The 19,511-nt window shown below is 42.0% G+C and overlaps 1 protein-coding gene across 4 annotated transcripts in view; it reads right to left on the reverse strand.

The window, feature by feature from the left end:
• Nucleotides 1–19,511, reverse strand: part of adamts17 (ADAM metallopeptidase with thrombospondin type 1 motif, 17) — a 196,612-nt gene that overhangs the window by 79,488 nt on the left and 97,613 nt on the right. For all 4 annotated transcript variants that reach the window (XM_077227986.1, XM_077227985.1, XM_077227987.1 and 1 more), the window contains exons 11-14: nt 18,540–18,641; nt 16,721–16,866; nt 13,739–13,908; nt 12,411–12,538 (exon numbers count right to left, since the gene is read on the reverse strand). In XM_077227986.1, coding sequence (XP_077084101.1) covers nt 12,411–12,538; nt 13,739–13,908; nt 16,721–16,866; nt 18,540–18,641 — 546 coding nt within the window. The remainder of the gene's footprint in view (nt 1–12,410; nt 12,539–13,738; nt 13,909–16,720; nt 16,867–18,539; nt 18,642–19,511) is intronic.

The raw sequence follows: 19,511 nt of genomic DNA on the forward strand, positions 1-19,511 counted from the left end.
CAAAACGGTTGACTGACGTGGTCACTATCAAGTGTCATTGTATGAAAATAAGCTGTGAAAAGATTCTTTAAAAAACTGTGCTTATGGTAAGTTATGGTAAGAGCCTTGACATTTCTGAAACTCGTTCGCTCAAAACGGTTGACTGACGTGGTCACTATCAAGTGTCATTGTATGAAAAGAAGCTGTGAAAAGATTTTTTAAAAAAGCTGTGCTCTACAAGAAAGAAAACAGTATGTAAAGGGTTGAAATATCTTTCAGTTTATTTCTCCATTCAGTAAATCCATCCATTGGGCTCAAAGAACATGCAAAGGCTAGTGATGATCACACATCAGTGTTAAGCCACAATATATTTTTGATTTCTTTGGCACAACATCAAGTCACATAAAGTATAATTGCTCAAATGGTTGGATATCTTCAAACACAACAAAATCATGCCTGGAAATAAAAGCACTGACATATCATGTAAATCTTTAAAGGAGCATTGCGTAGGTTCTGAAATTTCTAACCGTTACTGACACCAGTGGCCGTTAGAGAAACTGCAGCAAATCTCATGCTCGTTCTCGGTGCGCACGCTCGTATGAGCACGACCACAGCAACCAGAGAGTTGTAACTATGTCTTACCTTTGCAGTAAAAAGAAAGCCAGTTCGGGGTCTGTTTTTATACCCAGTGCTGACCGGAGCTCCCTCCAAGAATCAAATGCCGCTCCGATGTTGACTTGTTGTTGTCTTGTCTTTGCCCGACGCCGGTCACTCTCTATTTTGGCCGCACTAGATAAGGCTTTTTTTTTTTTTTTTTTACTTACGAGGAGTTTCCATGGGTGTCTGGATTGTGCTGGAGGCTGGTCGCTTCTTTCCGTCCGCAGAGTCCATTTGAAACACTAACGTTACTTACTGCTAGCGATTGCCGCTGTTTACTAATGGCTGCCGTACGGATGTAAGCCCAAGTAGACGAGAACACGCATAACGTCACATTTTGTGAATTTTGCGCCAATTCGAACCCGAATCCTCCCCACACAATTGAGCCTACAGGCTGATAAAGGCAACCGTGGTGGACATTAAAACTGCAGTAGGGAGTTTTGAGAAAATGTTGACTTAGCCTGAAAATTTTAACTAGCACAACTTACAGGTCCAACCCCCTTGCTCTCTGCTGCGCTACAGCCCTCCCTCCACAGCTACTCACCCACAGCGGAGCCTGCCGTGAACGCGCAGGCTAGTAAGCAGGACCACCGATGACGGCGGATTATAAACAGTTATGGAACATTCACTAATAGGGACGAAAAATCAACAATATGCTTTACATTGACTATGGCCTGCCCATACTTTGACTACAAACTTGGTCCTCAATTCATTATGTATTTTGCAATACATGTAACTTTATAACATTGCACACGTTCTATAAGTTATAAATAGCTAGTAAGATAACGTTAAAGGATTAGTTCACTTTTTAAAAAAACTTTTTGCTGATAATTTACTCACCCCCATGTCATCCAAGATGTCCATGTCTTTCTTTCTTCAGTCAAAAAGAAATTAAGGTTTTTAATGAAAACATTCCAGGCTTTTTCTCCATATAATGGACTTCAATAGGACACAAACGTTTCAAGGACCAAATGACAGTTTCAGTGCAGTTTCAAAGGGCTTTAAACTATACCAGACGATAAGGGTAAGGGTATTATCTAGCGAAACGATCGGTCTAGGGCTGCAACTAACGATTATTTTGATAATCGATTAATCGGACGATTATTTTTTCGATTAATCGATTAATCGGATAGAAATTAAATTAGATTTTTTTTTTATTATAACTAAATAAAACCGTAAATCAGGGTATTTATGTGTAAAAGTGTACTTTAAAAAGTGCAAAAGCCACACATTGAGTTTTACTAATATCAATATTTGCATTGTTTTTAATGATAATTGCTGATGGCAAGTTGACAAACATGATTATTGTTAAAAAAATTATATCCAACATATTATGTTTTAACACAATTTTTGTTAAAACAAATTTACACAGACATGTTGTTCAGATATGAATATCTGAACTAAAAACAAACTAAAAACATCTAAAATATATAATTCATTTAATTTTTATTTAAAATTAATTATATATAAGGAATATAAGGATAAAGAATATAATATATATTATATATATATAATATATAAAAGAATATAATATAAGGATAAATTGATTAAATAAATATAGAAAGACTGAAAACAATTGTGTGAATGTAGAGCCGCAGTAGATCGCGTTTGAAAAACAATGAAAACTTGGTAGACAAATGCTATAAAAAGAGAACGGAATGGAGGTAACGTTACCCAGCAAGCTAACAGGCTTGAGTAAAGGACAGGAGAAATTATGCACTAGTGCACAAGCATTCGCTGAAAACCACTGAGTTCAGTGACTAAAAAACAATATTTTACTGCTGCTGTTATTAACTGCCTTTGTATTTAATGCTTCACTTTGTAAACACCGTTTTAATTTAACCTATTTCTGCGGTAGCGCTATTTTAATCCATCACTTACGCTGCGAGCGAACTGATTGCACAACCTGATGCTCGAGACAAAATACAGACATCCCGGAAGTCCCGGGAGTCTCCCGCATATTGATTGCGGCTCCCTGATGCCCGCGAATTAGTTCAAACTCCCGAAATCTAGAGCGCGCAAGCAAGAGCGCGCATGCGAGACAGAAGAGACTGCTCCAAACCGTGTAGCGCGCGCGCTCGGCAGAGCGCCTGAGGGAGAGAGACCTTGCGTGTGTGTGCGTACCAGTAAACGCTCCCCGTGACGTAAGCAGACCAACTAATCGATAATGACACTCGTTGACAACGATTTTCATAATCGATTATAATCGATTTTATCGATTAGTTGTTGCAGCCCTAGATCGGTCATTTCAAAAATAAATAAAAAACTTTAAGTTTTATAAGCACAAATGCTCGCCTTGCTCTGTGCTGTGATGCACGTTCGTGACTCTCCTGTTCGAACTCGTTCATCAAAATGAACAAATTTTTTTTCCAGTCATTTCGTTCGTTGAATGAACGAAATGACTCTAAAAAAAATTTGTTCATTTGGATGAACGAGTTCGAACAGGAGAGTCATGAACGACGGTACGCGCTCGCGCTGTGCAAGAGAGGGGTGATCAGCGCGTACACGAGCGTGATTGACACTGCTAAGACATTCCTCCTGGCTCTGATTGGTTGTTTCTGACCAGGAGCGGTGTATTTCTGCAAATGGCAATAGGACCACAGGGAGGAGCCAGAGGAGCTTGATTTTTTCACAGATTATCTGTCTCATATTCTACTGTCAGGACATAATGACAGTTTTAACAAATATTTGTATACAAAAGTTACCTACTGCAGCTTTAAGGTGTCATTCTTTCTATTACATTATGGTTGGCTCATAAATGTACAAATGAAAACTCTATCTTAAAGATGTTTTTAAGTAAAAAGCTACACATAGCCCCTTTAAGAATAATTTCAAAAACCTTAAGTAATGAAAATGAAAATGTCATTACATTTTGTTGTAAAACTGTTGTATGATCTGGATGCACAGGAATCATTCTCCATTTCACCTCAGGAATGACACAGTGTGAAAACAGAGAGAACCGCTCTGATTGGTTGTATGTGATCAATTGTGTCATATCAAACACCCCATTTTTAGCATGGACAAACTGGAATCTTGTCTGGTTAAGATGCATTATAAATCAGTATACAACAGAAAAAACAATGAGAACCTTTTGACAACAATCAGAAATTAAGGTATAACATTAAATGCACTAAAATAATAGTTTCGTCTTGATTTTGTGTGTAAATAATGGCCAGCTTTCATGGAATCCAGGTATTTCTATCAGTGATTTTGTTCTAAATAGGCTTGCTTAAAAGTCGAAGTAGAATCGAGTAAACAAACAGGAAAAGGTCACTAAAATCGTATTTTCACTGGAGGATTCTGGCGCTGATCGTCTGTTCACTCCCTATAGATGACACAAGAGCTGCATTCAGACCGTGAATATGAGCGCTATCCCCAAAACGGCAATTCTGGGATTGTGGTCAGCAAAAACCAGGCCAGGAACTGACCCTGAATCTGCTCAGGCCAAGCATTGTTTATATTATAGCATGAAGGGATGTAGTCAATGTTCAGGCCTGATGAATCCCTTAGCTCACTTACAGTAACCACACGTGTGTGTGTGTGTGTGTGTGTGTGTGTGTGTGTGTGTGTGTGTGTGTGTGTGTGTGTGTGTGTGTGTGTGTGTGTGTGTGTGTGCGTGCGTGCGTGCGTGCGTGCGTGCGTGCGTGCGCGCGCGCGCGCGTGCGTGCGTGTGTGCGTGCGCGCGCGTGTCACAGTGTTGGGTTTGTGTTCCCCAGGTGTCCACTAGAGGTCCTCGTTATCACGGTGTCCTTCACTATTGACTTCATTTCCCAGCATTCTGTCTGTCACTGTCACTCATCAGTTCATTGCACTCAGCTGTTCCCCGTCATCATTGTTCCCAGCTGTTCATTGTTAGTCTTGTTAGATGTGTGTGTATATATTCCCTGTCTGTGTTAGTATGTGTACGGAGTCGTTGTATTTTATGTCCCCACACTTCTGAGGTTTGTTTCTGCTCGTTTCTCGTTTTTGTTGTTTTGTTCTTGGATTGCTTTTACGGTGTTTGACCCTTGCCTGGACTGGATTACGTGTACGGATTACCCATTAAACATACTGCATTTGGATCTACTGTTTCCCTGTGTGTGTGTCGTGACAGAACGACTCCGTCAACTCAGATCCAGCGGTATGTTTTTTAACATCTCCTCCCCAGCTACCGAGCGGGAGAGAAGGGAGTTATTTAAGGGGACCCGATTAGTCAAGTTTCGCGGGACCCGTGGAGGTCGCAGTGGAGGAGGTGGTCGAGAGACTGTTCACGTCCCGTCTGCCCAGCGAGAGACTGTTCACGTCACGTCTGCCCAGCGAGAGACTGTTCACGTCCCGTCTGCCCAGCGAGAGACTGTTCACGTCACGTCTGCCCAGCGAGAGACTGTTCACGTCACGTCTGCCCAGCGAGAGACTGTTCACGTCACGTCTGCCCAGCGAGAGACTGTTCACGTCACGTCTGCCCAGCGAGAGACTGTTCACGTCACGTCTGCCCAGCGAGAGACTGTTCACGTCACGTCTGCCCAGCGAGAGACTGTTCACGCCACGTCTGCCCAGCGAGAGACTGTTCACGCCACGTCTGCCCAGCGAGAGACTGTTCACGCCACGTCTGCCCAGCGAGAGACTGTTCACGCCACGTCTGCCCAGCGAGAGACTGTTCACGTCACGTCTGCCCAGCGAGAGACTGTTCACGTCACGTCTGCCCAGCGAGAGACTGTTCACGTCACGTCTGCCCAGCGAGAGACTGTTCACGTCACGTCTGCCCAGCGAGAGACTGTTCACGTCACGTCTGCCCAGCGAGAGACTGTTCACGTCACGTCTGCCCAGCGAGAGACTGTTCACGTCCAGTCTGCCCAGTCAGAGACTGAGCACGTCCAGTCTGCCCAGTCAGAGACTGAGCACGTCCAGTCTGCCCAGTCAGAGACTGAGCACGTCCAGTCTGCGCAGTCAGAGACAGATCCGGAAATGCCCATTTGTGTGGCCGCCAAGGCACTTACGGACTATCTGGAGCGTCTGGCTCGGATCCTGGACATGCCCGTGTCTGCTGTTTCAGAGCCGGAGCCAGTGTCTCCTGTTTCAGAGCCGGAGCCAGTGTCTGCTGTTCCAGAGCCGGAGGCAGAGCCAGTGCCTGTTCCAGAGCCGGAGGCAGAGCCAATGCCTGTTCCGGAGCCGGAGGCAGAACCAGTGCCTGTTCTGGAGCCGGAGGCAGAGCCAGTGCCCGTTCCGGAGCCGGAGGCAGAGTCAGTGTCTGTTCCAGAGCCGGAGCCAGTGTCTGCTGTTCCAGAGCCGGAGCCAGTGTCTGCTGTTCCAGAGCCGGAGGCAGAGCCAGTGCCTGTTCCAGAGCCGGAGGCAGAGCCAAGGCCTGTTCAAGAGCTGGAGCCAATGTCTGTTCCAGAGTCAGCGCCTGTTCCAGTGCCAGAGCCAGTGTTTGTTTCTGTGTTTGTGTCTGTCCTTGTGACCATGTCTGTTCTAGTGACTGTTCCTGAGCCGGTGTTTGCAGTTCCTGAGCCGGTGGCTGCTGCTCCAGAGGCAGAGCCAGTGCCTGTTCCAGAGCCGGAGACAGAGCCAGTGCTTGCTCCAGAGCCAGTGCCTGTTCCAGAGCCGGAGGCAGAGCCAGTGCCTGTTCCAGAGCCGGAGGCAGAGCCAGTGCCTGTTCCAGAGCCGGAGGCAGAGCCAGTGCCTGTTCCAGAGCCGGAGGCAGAGCCAGTGCCTGTTCCAGAGCCGGAGGCAGAGCCAGTGCCTGTTCCAGAGCCGGAGGCAGAGCCAGTGCCTGTTCCAGAGCCGGAGGCAGAGCCAGTACCTGTTCCAGAGCTGGAGCCAATGTCTGTTCCAAAGCCAGTGCCTGTTCCAGTGCATGAGCCGGTGTCTGTTCATGAGCCGAGGTCTGTTGCTGTTCCTGTGCCATGGTCGCCCTCGCCCTGGCCGCCCGAGGGGTCTTCACCGCCCTGGCCTCCCGAGGGGTCTTCACCGCCCTGGCCTCCCGAGGGGTCTTCACCGCCCTGGCCGCCCGAGGGGTCTTCACCGCCCTGGCCGCCCGAGGGGTCTTCACCGCCCTGGCCGCCCGAGGGGTCTTCACCGCCCTGGCCGCCCGAGGGGTCTTCACCGCCCTGGCCGCCCGAGGGGTCTTCACCGCCCTGGCCTACCGAGGGGTCTTCACCGCCCTGGCCTCCCGAGGGGTCTTCACCGCCCTGGCCGCCCGAGGGGTCTTCACCGCCCTGGCCGCCCGAGGGGTCTTCACCGCCCTGGCCGCCCGAGGGGTCTTCACCGCCCTGGCCGCCCGAGGGGTCTTCACCGCCCTGGCCTCCCGAGGGGTCTTCACCGCCCTGGCCTCCCGAGGGGTCTTCACCGCCCTGGCCTCCCGAGGGGTCTTCACCGCCCTGGCCGCCCGAGGGGTCTTCAACGCCCTGGCCGCCCGAGGGGTCTTCACCGCCCTGGCCGCCCGAGGGGTCGTCTGCTTCGCCCTGGCCGCCCGATGGACTGTCTGCTTCGCCCTGGCCGCCCGATGGACTGTCTGCTTCGCCCTGGCCGCCCGATGGACTGTCTGCTTCGCCCTGGCCGCCCGATGGACTGTCTGCTTCGCCCAGGCCGCCCGATGGACTGTCTGCTTCGCCCAGGCCGCCCGATGGACTGTCTGCTTCGCCCTGGCCGCCCGATGGACTGTCTGCTTCGCCCTGGCCGCCCGATGGACTGTCTGCTTCGCCCTGGCCGCCCGATGGACTGTCTGCTTCGCCCTGGCCCCCGGCTAAACCATCACCCCCTGTTTCTGTTCCCTTTCATGGACCTGGCCCCCCATCCCTCCCCCTGATCCTCCACCATTCCACCTCCCTCCTGAACTCTTGTGTTGTGTGTTTTGTCTTGGAGCGTCTGGTAGCCGCTCCGTAGAGGGGGGGTTATGTCACAGTGTTGGGTTTGTGTTCCCCAGGTGTCCACTAGAGGTCCTCGTTATCACGGTGTCCTTCACTATTGACTTCATTTCCCAGCATTCTGTCTGTCACTGTCACTCATCAGTTCATTGCACTCAGCTGTTCCCCATCATCATTGTTCCCAGCTGTTCATTGTTAGTCTTGTTAGATGTGTGTGTATATATTCCCTGTCTGTGTTAGTATGTGTACGGAGTCGTTGTATTTTATGTCCCCACACTTCTGAGGTTTGTTTCTGCTCGTTTCTCGTTTTTGTTGTTTTGTTCTTGGATTGCTTTTACGGTGTTTGACCCTTGCCTTGACTGGATTACGTGTACGGATTACCCATTAAACATACTGCATTTGGATCTACTGTTTCCCTGTGTGTGTGTCGTGACAGAGCGTACGTGCGTGCGTGCGTGTTAAAGTGCACACAGTAAAATCACTTCCAGACACTTTGACCTGTTTTTTTTTCAGTCCTGCTTTATATTAGTGGAGGCGGCTTGCAGACTGTGACCTCCTTTCAGTCTTGTGCTCTTACTAGTGGCCATTGAGCAATAGTGTGGTTGACTGTAGAAACAGTGGTCATAACTAAGCTGTGTGACTAAACTAAGAGCACAGAAAAAGTATATACTTTGGAGTGTGTAGCAGAAGAGTAGGCAAGCTTTGGGACATACTACTTGGGATTAATTGTATCTTTATGGCCACATTTATATTACATGGTTCAAGTGACTCAATTCCGATTCATTCCTCCGATGTGGCACAGATCGGATATGACCCACAAACGTGTAAGCAGGAAAAAAGCACATAGATTACATTATTCTCAGATCGGTTTCAGGCCTCATTCATATGTGGAAATAAATCTGATATTAATGCCATGTAAACTGACAGATTGGATATTCCCCTTTCAAAGGGAGTCGTACATCATTGAAAAAAGCAACAATGGCAATTTACGTCAACTCAGGTGGACAACAACCGCGATCATGGTTGGCGATGACTTTTTAATGATTTTCAATTGCACAATGGAGGACCAAGACTCAACCCAATGTTTTTCTGACCTTTAAAGGGCACCTATTATGCAAAATTCACTTATATATGGTGTTTGAACATAAATGTGTGTTGGCAGTGTGTGTACACAACCACCCACTAATGATAAAAATCCACCCAGTGCTGTTTTTTAATCCTCATAAATAATAAGCAGTGTCACAGAACAAGCCGTTTTCAGATTCTGGACAAAGTGACGTAGATTTGCACAAGCCCCTCCCACAACTGTTGACTGACACTGCCGTACTAGCGTAGACCCGCCCTGAGTGAGCTAAACACAGTCCGCCATTGTTTCGATGCCGGAGCAGCTGTAGAGTAGAATGTCTTTTAAGCGATTGAGGTGTTTTGTTATAAGATGTAAGAATGAACGTAGCAGTCACCATTTACCCTCGTTGTTACTCGAGGATGGATCTGTACCAACTATTCATGATCCAGCTTACAGTCTCCGGTGAGATAGGCCTAACGTTAATGGTCAGGGCAGAAATGAAAGAGAAAAATTGACGCTTCATCTTTTGTGTGATGTACATTAAAATTCATCAGTATAATTTTGGCCATCATTCAGACTGGGTCCGCTACAGCAGGCTTGTATTAATAGTGAATAAAAGCAGATGAGAAATAAGTTATAACCGTAATTAACCAAACTATACCTGTTCTGTCTCCATACAGCATATATTCTCTGACTCTGTAGGCATTATTGTCTGACTCCAGGTTAAAAGTAACAACGCTACTGAGAGTTTCCGTTTTGATATTATTAAACACTGAGCGAGAGCTCTTAAAGCTCCGCCCTCTGTGCCGGCAGAAGCAGCTCATTTGCATTTAAAGGGATACACACAAAAAATGTTCTCAGCCCCAAAAAGTGACAATTTAAACATGCTGTAAAAAATTATCTGTTGGGTATTTTGAGCTAAAACTTCACATACTCTGGGGACATTAAAGACTTATTTTACATCTTGTGAAAAGGGGCATAATAGGTGCCCTTTAAAGATGGTACGGAAAGCAAAAGCTTGTATTAGTATTTCACCTGCGTCCATTGCAAATCGTGTCGTTTTTACTTCCTTTTCAGCTTAAGCTTTTCTGGGTCAGTACATCTACCTTGGGTTGTTTTGTCAAGTATACTGTATAGTGTAAATGCAGACATCGTCGTCAAAGAAATCAGATATAGTCAATAAATCGGAAATTGGGCATAAAGACCCGCAGAGTAAATGCAGCCTAACGGACCGCTTTGTCGCATAGTGTCTCAGTTACGTATGTAACGTCTCGGTTACGTATGTAACCCTCGTTTCCCTTAGTAGGTTACCAGTTATTTTTTGCTGAGGAGCCGAGCGGAGCCCGGAGTCAGCGGTGGTCCAGCAATAGTGGCGACAGGACTACATCTCCATTCCCTCCTTCAGGGAACGAGGGTTACATACGTAACCGAGACATTCCCTTTCAGTCGCTCATGTTCGACGTGTCGACTGATTTGGGATACCAATAAAAATGCCACTAGTGCTGCCACCTTCCAGTGCCTAGACATTCCAGTGCCCGCATTATTTGAGGCGGATACGGGACAGGGCTTAGGCACAGGGAAGTCACTGCTGTTCCACAAGACCACTGGGAAAGCGTTCTCTTTCGTTGGAAAGGAATACGCTGCGGAAGCCACATCCTGCCCGTAGGGAGGTAACATGTGGAGGATACACATATGGACTGGGCGGATTACCGGGCAGTACAACATATGGAATGTCACTGGGGTGGCTCCAGCCTATAACAGGGGGGAGACTCAACCGGTCAGTGACGGCAGAGCGGGCTCTGCCAAGGGAAGACACCGGCTCGCCGCAGGGAGCCGTACCGTGGAAGAATACACATATTGGATCACCGAAGGGACCCAGCCTAACATAGGTTCCACCAGTGGATACGAGTGAAAGGCCTGGCTTCGGACGCTCTGCCACGTCCGTAACCGAAAGGTACGGAGGAACTCGTACCTGGGTTTGGCTAAAGAGGAACTTTAATGGAGCAAGAATTGTGCACGTATCTAGTCCATAGGAGGGGAATGGCGCAGCAAGCCGACACTTCGAACCGGCTTACAGTGAAACTGGCTTCATGAGAAGGGAGCCCATGGGAAGCAGCGGTTCGAGACGTAGGCTATTTTTCTAGCCTACGTGATAGTGTCGCCAGGGTCGATTGTGTCCCCACCACTTTTGTGAAAAATCTCGCGGCACGGATGTACCAATACAAATAAATAAAACATTTCCAGTTAACTCTAGTAGAGCATTCATTTCATTCGTTTGTTTTTTAAATAAGAGGCGATCTGAAATGTGTTGTTTTTGAAATCAAGTGACCAAAGTGCTCGTTGCCGCTGCTATCAGTGGCGCGGATACAGTGTTCTGTTGTGATTCGAGCACATTCTTCACATGGACACGTGCTTCAATCCGTTGCGGAGAGACTCTCTATTCATTACGGTGAAATCACAAAACATAATGCACTAAAAACGTGTCCCTCGTTGATAAACAATCGGTTTTGATGAGGAATAAAAATGCAGATTAGAACCCAAAACCTCTGACACGCTTGGCAAAAGTTCTGCCAATGGACCATTAAAGTACACAGATAACACTTAATCACTTAAAGCCCTCTATCTAAACCTCTTTACTTAACCATCAGTTTTGGACATCTGCCATGTTTGTAGTTTTTTAACAACTTATTCACGTTTTTAGTTCTAATCAAATATATTTGATCAATATTAGCTGTTACACCGTGTCTACACCGGACGCAACAGTTGAGACAGCTTGAGGCTGTCTACACTGGACGCAACAAAGCGACTGTTACAAATCTCTACTTTGTGTCAGAAGTAGCGCGAGCCCTTGTAATACGTCAGAAATAAAGTGGGGCATCAGTTTACTGTTGGGAATTTGTTGCGCCGCATCCAGTGTAGACAGCGTCACTGATTATAATGGGTTCTATCTGCTTTTGTTGTATCTTTTCATGTCACGCCACTCTCGTCTGATGTAGACACGGTGTTAGAACGTGCATGGATCTGCATTTCAGATTATAACTGGAAAAAGTAGACCATCCAGGGAAACTTTGGAATACTCATTTCAACATACTACGATTTGGGACACACTGATTCTAATTTCAAATACTATTTGGGGAGGATCGTAAGCAAATTGGGATGCAGCAGTACATAACAGAGTCAAGTTGCGAACTGGCTACTACCAAAGACTACCAATATTTGTATTTTTCAGCTATATATACTTTTACCCTGTTTAGCACCAAGCTAAACAGGGTAAAAGTATACATAGCTGAAAAATACAAATATTTAAGACTTTTTAAATGGCCTTAAAATCAGGAGATTAAAATTTTAGAATTTTAAGACTTTTTAATGACCCCCTGTCAATTCGGTTTATTAAGTAATTAATACTTTTATTTAAAAAAAAAACATTAAAAATTATGTTAAATGAAAAGTGATAAAGACATTTATAATGTTTCAAAAGATTTATATTTCAAATAAATTTTCTTTTGAACTTTCTATTCATCAAAACATCCTGGAAAAATATTATCACGGTTTCCACAAAAATATGGAAACCATGACACAAAAACTGATAATAGTAAGAAATTATTTTTGAGAAGCAAATCGCCCTATCAGAATAATTTCCAAAGGATCATGTGACACTGAAGACTAGAATAATGATGCCGAAAATTCAGCTTTGCATCACAGGAATAAATCACATTTTAAAATCAATTAAAAGAGAAACTATGCATTATATATTGTAATAATATTTTATAATATTACTGTTTTTACTGTATTTAAAAAAAAAAGGCAACCTTGGTAAACATAAGAGACTTCTTTCAAAAGCCTTCAAAAACCTTGTGAATACACACCTGACATTTTCCGCTCACACACAGGTCGCTCTCATACGGTCCACATGGTGTCCCGTCCTGCACACGCTCTGCCACTAGTACTGGTGCATCACTGCCAATGGGTGTACAGTATAGAGCACATGGCTTTTCTGGGAAATAAAAGCATACACACACATAAATAAATGCAGTAAACTGAGCTTTGAAGCTAAAGGAGGCATACGTATTTATACTTTCAGCAAGAACACATGAAGTGCACTCAAGGTATTATTTGGTGCACATGTTCTGAGGAGTCTACTTAAGAAGATCACAAGCCTGTTTCTGAGTGACGTGTTGTGATTTAAGAGCTGCAGTGATCACAATGATCAAAGTTTGGAGAGCCTTTGTTTGTACCATTGTGAGAGAAAATAGAAAAAGCACACTTGAGTGTTGCTGCTTTATTGCTTTTGACTAATCTATCTGTCTGTCTATCCATCTATCTATATTGAATGGCATTTATAGATAGATAGACAGACCGAAAGAAAGAAAGAAAGAAAGAAAGAAAGAAAGAAAGAAAGAAAGAAAGAAAGAAAGAAAGAAAGAAAGAAAGAAAGAAAGAAAGAAAGAAAGAAAGAAAGAAAGAAAAAGAAAAATCTGACATTTGGTGGACAGCTGTAACAATTCCAACATGGGACAGAAAATTACATCAGTGCCTGATCAAGCATACCAAAACAAAAATGGGTGGAGCATGTTTACATAATTAAAAAATCAGCATATACTGTATATTGCCTTGAACCAAGCTTAGGCTTATTATTGTCATTAGTGACACAGGAAAAAATAAACAATCTGCCGGGATGACAGGACTGTTAGGATGATTAGGAGTGACAGTGAGAGCACTAAAACAACAAGAAGATTGGGTCAAAAGACTTTCAGAGATGAATTTGGATCCTAACAAGGCATAACATTCACCCTCTTGCTCATAAGCTGCCTGGTAATCAACAAGTGAACGTATCCTTGACACGAGCTCTCAGTGTGAAATTACACATGTGCTGTTTTTAATCGAGATCAGACAGATTGGTCACTTTCTCAGTTCTCACTCTCATCTCCTGGTACTGAGGCCTCTACAAATATACCAAAAATGGATATATGCTAAATGAATGAACGTAAATGTATTAAATGATATGTTTATGTATTTTTTACCATAAAAAGAGGATAGTAATACAACAGAACTAAGAGATAAAGAGGCATGAGACCAAGAGGATGTTTAAAAGAACATCTAGGCATTGTTGTGGTCTTAGACTTCAGGACTCTACTGTTTATTGATTATAACCACACAGATAAATACTCTACTAGTGGTATATTTTTAGTCTTACCATCATCGATCACAGCTGACCACATCTGGCTTTTCTTCTTACTGGCCTGCCGGTCATGAGACTGACACTGCTGATCTCTAAACGTGGGCAGACCCTTGGAACACGGTGGCCACTCGCACACTTTATGCTCCACGCTGGCCTTCTGACAGTGCCTCCCTCCTGGACCAGGCCTGGAGAACCAGAACCACAAGAAATATGGTTATTCATATATAACAGTTATACATAGAATTCATGTTCTATGACCTAAACAGGAATTCTAACCTAAAAATACAAAATATGAAGATCATTATCAGAGCTGTAGGGCGATGACTGAGAAGAAGAGATGTGTGGAGAGGCAGTCACTCCATGACAGACGTCAGTCAAAAAATGACAGAGAGAAGCTTTTTCCTTTAACTAGTAGATTTTGAGAGCCCATAAACCTTCATTAGAGCTCGTTTCACTGCCTTAAATGATGACAGCTGACAACATAACAGTTCAAAACCTGTTCAGTAACATGTATCCTCACATTTTCACAGTCTCCATCATGTTCCATCATTCAAGCTGGCTCATTTCCTCTGTGAGTCTCTCCAAAATGTCTCTCATGTTAATGAGTTTGCCAAGCAGAACAGTACCGACATCTCTCAATCATTTTAGTTAGACTTTGTTTTAAAGCTTTAACCTGAATTATTAAACTTCTAGAGCATTTACACCACCATTCAAAAGTTTGGGGTCAAAAATATTTTTGTGTTTTTGAAAGACTCTTAAGCTCACTAATGCTGCATTTATTTGATCAAAATAACAGCAAAACAGTAATATTGTGAAATATTTTTACATTTTAAAATAACTGTTTCTATTTGAATATATAATGTAATTTGTAAGTTGTCAAAGCTGAATTTTTAGCATCATTACTCCAGTTATCAGTGTCACATGATCCTTCAGAAATCATTCTATAATGTTGCTCAAGAAACATTTCTTATTATTATCAATGATGTAAAAAGTTTCCAAAAAAAAAGAAGCCATAAACAGCAATTTGGATAATGGTTAGCATAATAGAATAGCCTGCATGTTTAAAATGATGTTAGCAGAAAAGGACAGGTGTTTCTGAGGTGGAGCAAGTTATTATATTTTGATGAAAGATTACAAAAGACAGTTTTTTTCTTTGAATAAGACCAGTAATATATATGATTTCATGTTGTCTAGATTAAAGATTAAACATCACTTACTGAATAACACGGATACAGAGTTCAGCATTCAATATATAGGGCCCCATCATACACCCGGCGCAAGTGTTTTTTGCTAGTTTCAGCCGGACACAGTTATTTTCACGTCCTGTGCCACGTTGTTTGTGTAGCAAATGCATTTGCGCCCATCTCTGCGCCCATGGGGGTAGTGGTCTGAAAACGAGTTGTGTTCAGGCACATTGTGAAGCGTTAAATTTTTCAGCTTGCAAATTCCACCATGTAAATAGCGAATCCGCCATGGCGCGAACGCAACTGGCTTTTAAAGGGAATGGGATATGAGACTCTGATTGGTTTTTTTGCACGTTACGCCCAAAACACACCCATTACTCATTAAGAGAATAGGGACAACCCTTTTAGACCATGCGCCGCGCACACGACCATTCTTCCCGTCATTAAACTAGCAAAAGTGGATTCGGACATGCGCTAAGTGCACTTGTGTTTTAGGCCATGTGTTAAAAATCGTTAGATCATCAAATGGTTAGACCTATTAAAATAGGGCCCATAATATGTACCAATAAGTTTAATACCAACAGATATGATATAATATAATATAATAATATTAATATTTTAATATTTGCACACAACCCAAAACCTACAACCTAAACTTTCCTAAAACTTTAACACTATTCTTATAAAAGCTGCTATTTCTTTCAGTAAATGCAAATCTAGTTTATTCCTCACAATCTTTCTCTACCCTTTTCTGCTACTTTGAAACAGAACGTGACTTGGATGTCAGCCTTATTTTTCTTCCTTTATGCTCTTCGGTTTGCTTGATGCAGCTCCAAGTTTTTACGATCCAAGGTGGACAAATGCGTAAAAGAGTGATTACCTCACAAATACAGCACAAGACGTTACAAGCATCCAAAACAAAAACGCTCGTCTTGCGTCTTGGACCATCGTTCACAAATTGCATGCTGTTATACGCAGGAAATAACTGGAAAACTTTGAATTATTACATCATGTTTTAAACACACATACACACACACAGAACTTTATAACAAGCTCTCTGGCGGATGTGAGGATTTGAGAAATGACACTCTAAGAGAAACAGCATCATTATGTGAAGGAGGAGAGTGAGAGGAAAGCTTGTTCCTGCAAAAACACAACCACGATTATTGTGGTGCATTGAGGATTTGAATGGTGAATGCATTTGCACGGGGTCAAATCAACTCCTGACCAGAGCAAGATTAGGTTACAGCATGTTTGTTAACAAGAGTTTTGCACGACTAGTTAGTTTTGTATAGTAATCAGCAACGGACACGAGCAGTAGTGGCCAAAAGTGATGTCCGGCCTAGGAAAATTAACATATTCACCCTACAACCAACATAATATTAATAACTGATTATGTTGTGTAGTAAATATATGCTTTTTCCTTTGAGCTTTTTGTTTTTCTATGCATTTTTTGTTTTTGCATAATAAAATAAAACCTCTAGCTGTAATATTTTGCTAGATTTGTCAGATAAATGCCTCAACCATTTCAGTGTTTTTTTATCCCTCATATTTAAAATATTTTCAAAAATATCTAATTAAAAATGTTGACGGTTTATTCGAACTTGTAGGGTCAATAAAAACAAATATGTCCTCTGGACATACAGTAGAGTAATATTGGCCATTACTGTATATCTGAAAACAGGGATAAAAATCTGGATGACGAATGACGAGTTATTTACAGTAGGTTACTTTCCTGCATGACTAGTCGACTAGTAAAAATGTGTAATCTTGCAAGCCCTAGAGAGCAAAAGAAAGTGATGTAAAGGCTTACGGGGGGTTGTCACATTTCCTCTGTCTGAAGCGCGCTCCTGTGCCACATGTTCGGCTGCACATGCTCCATGTGCTCCATGGACTCCAGTCTCCATCCACATGCTGTGGGATGGGTGTCTTACTGACACACTCACCGGCCCTGCACCACTGATACACACACACACGCACACACGCACACACGCGCACACACGCACACATGCACACACGCACACACGCACACACACACACACACACACACACACACACACACACACACACACACACACACACACACACACACACACACACACACACACACACACACACATTAATCCAGCTAAATTTGAACATACCAGAGATTCATATTGTTTATAAAAAAGTGATTTGCTAGCAGTGCTGTGTTGATGCTCCCCAAACATTACATACGGTTTGTTCTAAACTTCTAACCTCATTTAATAAATTAATGCAACTTTACATGTTTTAAGAAATACAAGATGAAAATCTCCCTTTGATTTACACTACTGTTCGAAAGGTTGGGATCGTTTCGTTTTTTAAAGTCTCTTATGCTCACCAAGGTTTCATTAGTTTGATTAAAAATATAGTAAAACAGTAATATTGTGAAATATTATTACAGTTTAAAATAACTCTAAAATAATTTTAAAATGTAATTTATTCCTGTAATGCAAAGCTGAATTTTCATCATTTTTATCCCATTCTTCAGTGTCACATGATCCTTCAGAAATCATTCTAATATGCTGAAAGAATTTTTTTTTTATTATAATCAATGTTAAAGACTACATATTTTTTGTGTAAAGCACAATACATTTTTTTCAGGATTCTTTGATGAAATGAAAGTTCAAAAGAACTCGCTGTCTCGCACACATATTTTTTTTTATAAATGTCTTTACTGTGACTTTTGATCAATTAATGCATCCTTGCTGAATAAATGTATATATATATATATATTTATATATATATATATATATATATATATATATATATATATAATAGGATTATATATAATGCCTCCTTGCTGAATAAATGTATTAATTATATATATATATATATATATATATATATATATATATATATATATATATATAATACATTTATTCATATATATTCATATATATATTAATTTTATAATACATTTATTCATATATATATATTTATTTTTAAATCTTATTGACTCTAAACTTTTGAATGTTGTGTACATTGATAGATGGCTGTTCAAAATCAATATCAGCATCAATGCTGTTTGCATACTGCAATACAATTCGTGCATTTATTTGCTTTTTAAAGGTGCTCTAAGCGATGTCACATGTTTTTTAGGCCAACATTTTTTTTATCACATACAGCAAACATCTCCTCACTATCCGGTAGCTGCCTGTCCCCTGAACACACTGTAAAAAAACGCGGTCTCTGCAGACACCCCAGGCTCCAAAAACGGCCACAAAAACAAACTGGGCTAACCCGCACCACGAAACATAACAAACTGTTCCAGCCAATAACCGACAAGAAGGATTTGGGGGGTTGGTGCGCGGATGAGGAGGAGGGACGGTCTAGCTAGCCTCCGTTTTGTTTGACAATACTTTAAACGTGAACAAGAAGTCACCCGACATCGCTTAGAGTACCTTTAACACCCGTAAATTTCTCTCATTTTAATAAATGAAACAGTATATACGTTTGTCTGACATTTTTGAGCCACTATACAGCTACTTCAGCCACTCTATTCCCCATTTGTCAAAATGTTTTTACCCATAGTATTGACTCTTTTTCAGATTAAAAGTAAATAATTTTAATAATAGCCATTTTAATAATATTAAAGATAAAAAGGTTACCTTGTCGGCTCCACATTCTGTGCCGTCCAGCGGTGGATCTAGTTTGGTCTTACATGACGTGTCTCCCTCCACCAAACACCAGAGACCCGCACACATCAAGTGCTAAAACAGACACAGTTTAGACTCGTGTAGACAGCACCATAACAGTTTTAAACACCTTTTAATAAATTGGTGCTTTGCTTCATTTTTATTTTACTACATTTTTTTTTATAAAACTGTATCAAATGAAAACCAAATGAAATGCATCAAATGAAACAACATCATGTCACATGGAAATAAAGGTTTCAGAGGAAAAATAATTAAATATTTTTTGGATATAAAAATGTCTTTGCTACACGCTCCACAATTAACTTAAACATTAATTTTAATTTTAAAAACGCATATACGGTACCCCACAGAAAGTTTTTTCTATCTTTTCATTCTCAATAGACATAATCCCCTCCCGCCTGACATAATCAGAACAAAACATTAAAAAACTCAGACTTTTCTGATGCTTAAATATTTTCTTTTTTCAAAAACATTTACATGTGTTACATAAGTTATTATGCCACAATAATTACAATGCCAGATAATATTAAATGTTGAAGACCTGTTTGCTTTATTCACAATTTAATTACATTTTCTATATATTATATCTTAATTTAGAATTTATATTTCAATAAAAATATATTTTAATTTATTTTATAAATGAATTGTGTTTTGTTTTTCCAATTTATACATTTTAATTTATTTTATAAATAAATGTATTTATTTCATGTTTTTATGCAATGTGTAAATTAATGCCCGCACATGTCCTTTCCTCAAAAAAAGAGACTTTATTACCCAACAGCCCTTAAGATGGACAGTATCTTCTATGTCAGTCTGACAACTTTGTATTTTTACTTCAGCCAGGCACGGTCCTTTACCTCAAGCGCTCAATCACATTTTACAATCTCCCAGAGAAAAACATTTTTAAAGGTGGCAGGACGGCCA

Source organism: Siphateles boraxobius, unplaced genomic scaffold (genome assembly GCF_051911475.1).
Source record: "Siphateles boraxobius isolate OS27281-9 unplaced genomic scaffold, OSU_SipBor_1 130, whole genome shotgun sequence".
Lineage (NCBI taxonomy): Eukaryota > Metazoa > Chordata > Actinopteri > Cypriniformes > Leuciscidae > Siphateles > Siphateles boraxobius.